The sequence below is a fragment of the Poecilia latipinna genome, unplaced genomic scaffold (assembly GCF_001443285.1).
Source record: "Poecilia latipinna isolate Pla-1442-1.1 unplaced genomic scaffold, P_latipinna-1.0 Scaffold1105, whole genome shotgun sequence".
NCBI classification, from domain to species: Eukaryota; Metazoa; Chordata; class Actinopteri; order Cyprinodontiformes; family Poeciliidae; genus Poecilia; species Poecilia latipinna.
This window is the reverse complement of record NW_015113721.1, coordinates 110,076-116,075: the sequence shown is the minus strand read 5'-3', so window position 1 is coordinate 116,075 and position 6,000 is coordinate 110,076. Positions and strand designations below refer to the sequence as shown.

At 41.0% G+C, this 6,000-nt stretch overlaps 1 protein-coding gene across 3 annotated transcripts in view; it reads right to left on the bottom strand.

Moving 5' to 3' along the window:
* The window catches only part of cdk14 (cyclin dependent kinase 14), a 152,873-nt gene that overhangs the window by 51,715 nt on the left and 95,158 nt on the right, over nt 1–6,000 (bottom strand). For all 3 annotated transcript variants that reach the window (XM_015052357.1, XM_015052355.1, XM_015052356.1), the window contains exon 11: nt 1,461–1,509. In XM_015052357.1, coding sequence (XP_014907843.1) covers nt 1,461–1,509 — 49 coding nt within the window. The remainder of the gene's footprint in view (nt 1–1,460; nt 1,510–6,000) is intronic.

Sequence of the window (6,000 nt, the reverse complement as noted above, 5' to 3'; positions counted from 1 at the left end):
TTGAGCAGATGTGAAACTAACTTTCCCTCAATGGAATATATACTAGTCAGTCCCAGTCACCGTTTCATTCACGGTTTTTTCCATTTGCATTCTGGGTAAAAATCTATCTAAAAGCGTGTCGCCCCCCCCCCCCCCACCCCGCTCGGCAGTTTCAAAGACAGAAAAGACAGACTCACACTGGAAACAAATAAAGTTCATGTACAGATCTGTTACATGTAGCAGTCACCAGCTGCATTTCTAATACAAATGTGCACAAATCGATATACTAATGTCAAAAAAAAAACACAACTGCAGTGTTTCCATCAAATAACAAATAAGTGTTAAATCACACGTGAATAGGTTTGCTCAGGCAAGTCATTAAAGATCATGGCAGCAGTGGATGTAAACAGTTACGTGGAACATATTCAGAATTCAGCCAATCAGAGGAGACGTTGGCATCTTGGAATCAATAAAAAGATGACTTGAGATTCTAATGTATATTGCCACAGACTGGCGACCTGTCCAGGGTGACCCTGCCTCTCGCCTGAAACGTTCACTGTAGACAGGCACCAGCACCCTTCCCGACCCCACTAGGGACAAGAGTGTACAGAAAACGGATGAATGGATTTTAATGTATATAAAAAGGCAAAAAAAAAACCGGAATATTTGGTAGATGGCAATCAGTGATTTGCGGGAATATTTTTACTTTACTGATTAGAGACGCAGAAGATCCCCAGAGGGATTCATGACACAAATGGCCTCTTTAGTTATCCAGAATCCCAGGAGGCACCATGTCGGAGCAGCCCTGTGTGATGAGGCCGTTAGCTTAGTGGGGATGTCTCTTTACTGTAGCAGTTCCACGGTGTGATCCCAGCTGATCAGACTGCTGCAGTTTTACATAAATCAGTTTCCCTGTGGAACACAGACACACTCCTCCTCTGCCCTCTGTGGTTTTGTGCTCCAGATGTTCGCCTGCAGGCAGACAGCAGCAGCCCAGACGGTGCCACCGTGCCCTTTTCCTGCCATATGGGCCTGCTGTCCCACAGCAGAAACTCTAGCTGTGGTTCAATTACAAATGTGCACAAATCTTAGTCAATATTCTGCTGATACTGAAAAAACAAACACAAAAGAAAAACAATTGTGTTTTTTCCATTAGATAGGAAATTCAAATAAAATCACACCTGAATAAGTTTGTTCACTTGATAAGTCATTAAAAATCATAGCAGCGGCCAATTTACATCCAGCTGTTGGTCATGTGACTCATATGATGCAAAAAGGTGTTTCCACTGCAGTTTAGCAAAATCCATCTATTTCAATGCGGCTGAGAAACCACCTCATCCTACCGCAAAAATGTATTATCAAGAATCGTGAGTTTTTATTTTAAATTTTAAAATTTCCATTAAGCAAATTTATTTTTGTAATTTCACACGCACACACACACACACACACACACAGAACAGGTGATTTAAGTTAAGACTTACTTATTCCACGCTTGTCGAAGTTTCTTGGCGCTGTACACTGTAAAGCGTTCTGTAATGAAAAAAAGAAAAATCACCTGCTGTTAATGTCTGAACATAATAATTAGTCTCACAACACAAAGTAAGGCTACAGATCTCAAACAGTAACACATCATGTCCAGATCTAAAGGAATTCAAGAATAGATGAGGAACAAAGTCATCGACTTGTAGCCGTTTCAACCTGGAAACGGCTACAGATTGAAGCGTTTCAACCTGGAAACGGCTACAGAACTGTTCCTAAGGCTGTAGGACTCCAGAGAACCATTGAGAACTGGTATTGGATGGATAATGGGTGGAACAGCGGAGAACCTTCCCAGAAATGGCTGATCCACTAAAACTATTCCAGGAGTTCATCAACAACTCCCCCAGGAAGTTACAGCAGAACCCAAAACAGCATCACCGTCTCAGTTCAGGTCAAAGTTCATGATTCAATGATAGCAAAAAGAGACTTAATCACATTTACAAAAACAAAAACAAAACAAAACAAACAACAAAAAAAACAAGGAAAGAAAAAACAGATTTACAACCAGAAACATGTCAATACAAAGGTTCAGGCCAGAATCCTATTTTAAACAAGTTGGTTTTAAATATTTGTGATAAAACCATGATACTGCATAACCATGGTATCTTTACTGAAGGCAATCAGGCAATCATGTCATGAAAATCCCAAACAGAGTTAGAACCAAGCAGTATGTGAGGACCCAATGTTATGAAGGGCATAAACCAAGGCCTTCTGGCTGTTAGGTTGGAGTCTAACTGTGTTAACAAATACAGTTTGTTAATGTCAGTATTTATTAGCACTAAATACATGCTAATAAAGTACAATCTCATACAAGTGACAAAATGACAAGTTTCTGCAGCCACATCCAGATGGAAGAAAACACAAGTTTAAATAAGAACGCTGAAGTGATGCAGTGGTTAGGTAGCAAGAAAATCCAGATGTCCTAAAACAATATCTGGACTGATAAAATGCTATGAAAACCCAGGCAGAACACTTTCTGCAGTTTCCTGGAAGAATAATTTTCATTTCAGGGTTGTTCTGCGTATAAATCTGCCAAACTGAAGAGTGTCTGATATCAGTTCAGATATGTTTTTAAATAATACCATCTGAGCTATGTGCTTCAGCTATGAGGCCAGACCACATGAAATTGTCATATTTTTGCAGAGTTTGGTTAGGCAGCCTCTTGATTTTTCCACAGTTATGTTTGCTATGCTGGGAGACTGGGAGGCTCAGCCCTGCTCTCTCAAGCTCAGCCAAAGCTGCCATGTGCACTCTCAGTCTGCCTGCCAGCTGACCAGCCACCACACAGACTTCGCCAACCACCCAGCAAGTCAGTCACACACTGATGCCCTAATCCTCCTCACCAAATACCCGGCCAGGGTCCGACATCAGGGCCAACCTGCCAGTGCTGAGAGTCCACCCTCCCAGCTCCCAGCAGGGTGCCGGCCGAACAGAACCCACACCACTGTTGTGTTTTTTGACTGCCCAAACAGTAGCCTGCTTATGTAACAATCCCCATGTGTATTAAAGAAAAGGCCTGTTCACAACCAAGATGGTACACTATGACAGTGAGTAAAGAAATGCCCTTTAAAGAACCACACAAATGTGTCAGGATCAGGCAGAAATAACTCCTCCAATCAGAAGTGAGGTCTAAAGTGTGGCTGCAGTGGATTCTGGGATCAAAAGAAAGGTAGAGAGTATTAATGAGCAGACACAGGAGTAATGATGAATAATGTGATGAATCATGAGCTGAATGTGTGTGATTCTGTTCTAATGGGCACTGACCGGCGGCTCAGAGGAGCTCAGCGGTCCAAAGTGTTGCAAAGCTGCCATCTGCTGGTGATTACTGTCTTTGCAACGAGTCAGGAGGTAAATAACCACTGAAAGACAACCTTCCAGCACAAGTCATATCAACATAGTAGAGTTTTATTTGTTTCAACTACATGACTTAAGGTAAAGTAACACTTAAGGTGTACTGCTCTTCTCAAACAGTTCTAACTACTTCAAACACATGTAGCAAGACTCCAGCATTTTTCACTGTTAAAGCCAATTCTCCAGTGAAATGTTGGAATGGTAATACAGTCAGATTCATTATTCGTATTAGTTTCAAAATAATCCCAGATGGTTGTGTTTTTCCCTACACTGTAATTATCATAGGCTTCCTGGAACTGCCAGCATGCTGGTGTTATCATGCCGAGGTATTAATCACACTCTGTGGCTTTCCAAACACCAACATGTGGTTGTGTTTCAGCAGAACATCTCAGATAGAATCTCATTCTGCCTATATCTGCTGAAGGCAAAGTCACACAGAGCTTGAGGCAGTGCCAGGCTGATCAATGTATGGTGACATGAGACATTTGCTTCATTTATACAGTGCCTGGTCCAACTTCAATTTGCAGTCAAGTTCATTCCATTGCTCAGATCCATAAAAAGTTTTCAACCTGAGGAATCCGAACAAAGTCTGGGTTTGAGGGGACAGAACAGATCAGGCTGGTCAAGAAGAACTTTCTATGTTAAATAAGTAACAACATAATGTTACAAAAAAAATAAGTAGAAGCTCCTTTACTGGCTTCAGCTAGAACAGAAACACATAAACACATCAGTATTATCACATGAAAGAGAGAGTATGTATAACTAGTGGCAGCAAAGCTCTTCCAGTGGCTTTCTCTAAAAGAGAAACAGGTTAAGCACAGTGTCATCTACAGAGACACTGTGAAGTTATTAGTTTTTATCGGAAATGTAAATCTTTCAGTGTCTTGCAATTCAATTCGATTCCAATTCTTAGGGTTAAAATTAAGTTCAGAAATTATTTTTCACAAAATCAATTTCTCAATTCAAATGGTCTAGAGATTCTGTCAGACTGAAAAAGGAAAAAAAAATTACATGAAATTCTGTAACTTGAATTACCAGTGTTAGGTTAGCTTAGTTGCTTTGCTTTTTATTAATTAAAAAAAATATTCAAAATATATCTGGTGGCTGAGCCGGCTTCTGCAGAGTAAGGCAATATGTCACATTACATATGTGACATATTGTGTATGTCCACCTACCTGCTTCCAAGCCAACACCGTCACCGTAGACACAGGACCTGAGCTCACATTAGCATGGGCTATGTGTGCATGTTGGTCCCTAATTGGCCACAGGAGATTGGAGTCTGGGTCACAGTGTACCTTAGGGATGGCTGCTTGCCCGCCACCCTCACCTCTTTTTATATGTTCCTGCCTGCCTCCCCTCTCCTGGATCAGCTGACACTAATCTGAGCGGTACAGATGAACAATTTAAACTTCAAATCAATTTTTGAGAATTTTGAATCGATTCAGAAATCCGACTACAAACTGTGATTCTTTATAGAATTTATTTTTTTTCTGTACCTCCCTGCAGAAAGCAGTCACAGACTAATAATGCTGTAAAGTTTATGTGGAGAGAATAAAACCCAGAAATATTTAGTAACTATAACAACTGCAGACAGTCATGAATGATTGGAAAGCAGTAGGAGAAAGCATCAAAGTTGGTAAAAGTGGTCCGTTTGTCTACCAGCAGGGTGACCAAAATCTTTCCAAACAGCCGACAGATGATGCTACAAAATATGTAAAAAAAACAAGTTTTTTTCTCACTTTTATTCACTATTCAATTACTGTGACTCTTGCTCAGCATAAATGTTGCCTCCTACCTGCTGATTTTACCTGGTTTGAGTTCAGTGGTGGAACATTTTGTTATTATGTTAATATATTATGACTTTGTTAATCTGATGTTCATGTCATAATAATCGTCGATGACATTTTTCATAACAATCTCATCTTTTCATTGTAGGAAAATATGCACTATTTTATATTAATCATACATAAACTTTTATTACATCTCCACAGTTCTGAGGAGTGTGAACAGATTAAATGGGATTTTTCATTTCTTTTCTAATCTTTCCTCCAACTTTCTGAGGATTAACAGGGAGCTACTGAATGAGAAATATGAGTTTTGACTGATGGTAGTTTTGAATGTCTAACACACCTGTGGTCCACCTACCTGCTTCCAAGCCAACACCGTCACCGTAGACACAGGACCTGAGCTCACATTAGCATGGGCTATGTGTGCATGTTGGTCCCTAATTGGCCACAGGAGATTGGAGTCTGGGTCACAGTGTACCTTAGGGATGGCTGCTTGCCCGCCACCTTCACCTCTTTTTATCTGTTCCTGCCTGCCTCCCCTCTCCTGGATCAGCTGACACTAATCTGCAATCGGCCCATAAAAAGCCCTAATGAGCTCCCAGAAGGCATGGCTACCAGCTGGAAGAGCTGGCCTGCTGCAGCTGCTGCTGCTGCTGCTACAATAAAAGAGAACAGTCAGTGTCTCATAGTGTTCTCTCATCCCTTTCTTTATTTTCAACACCTGCTTCATCCATGCGGGGTGGTGTAAGAGCTGCTCCCCGTCTCCACCAATCATTTGGGTGGATAGATGGTCAGTCCATCACAGGGTCAGTTTCTTTCTCAAATTCTTTCTTAAGGAATGGCA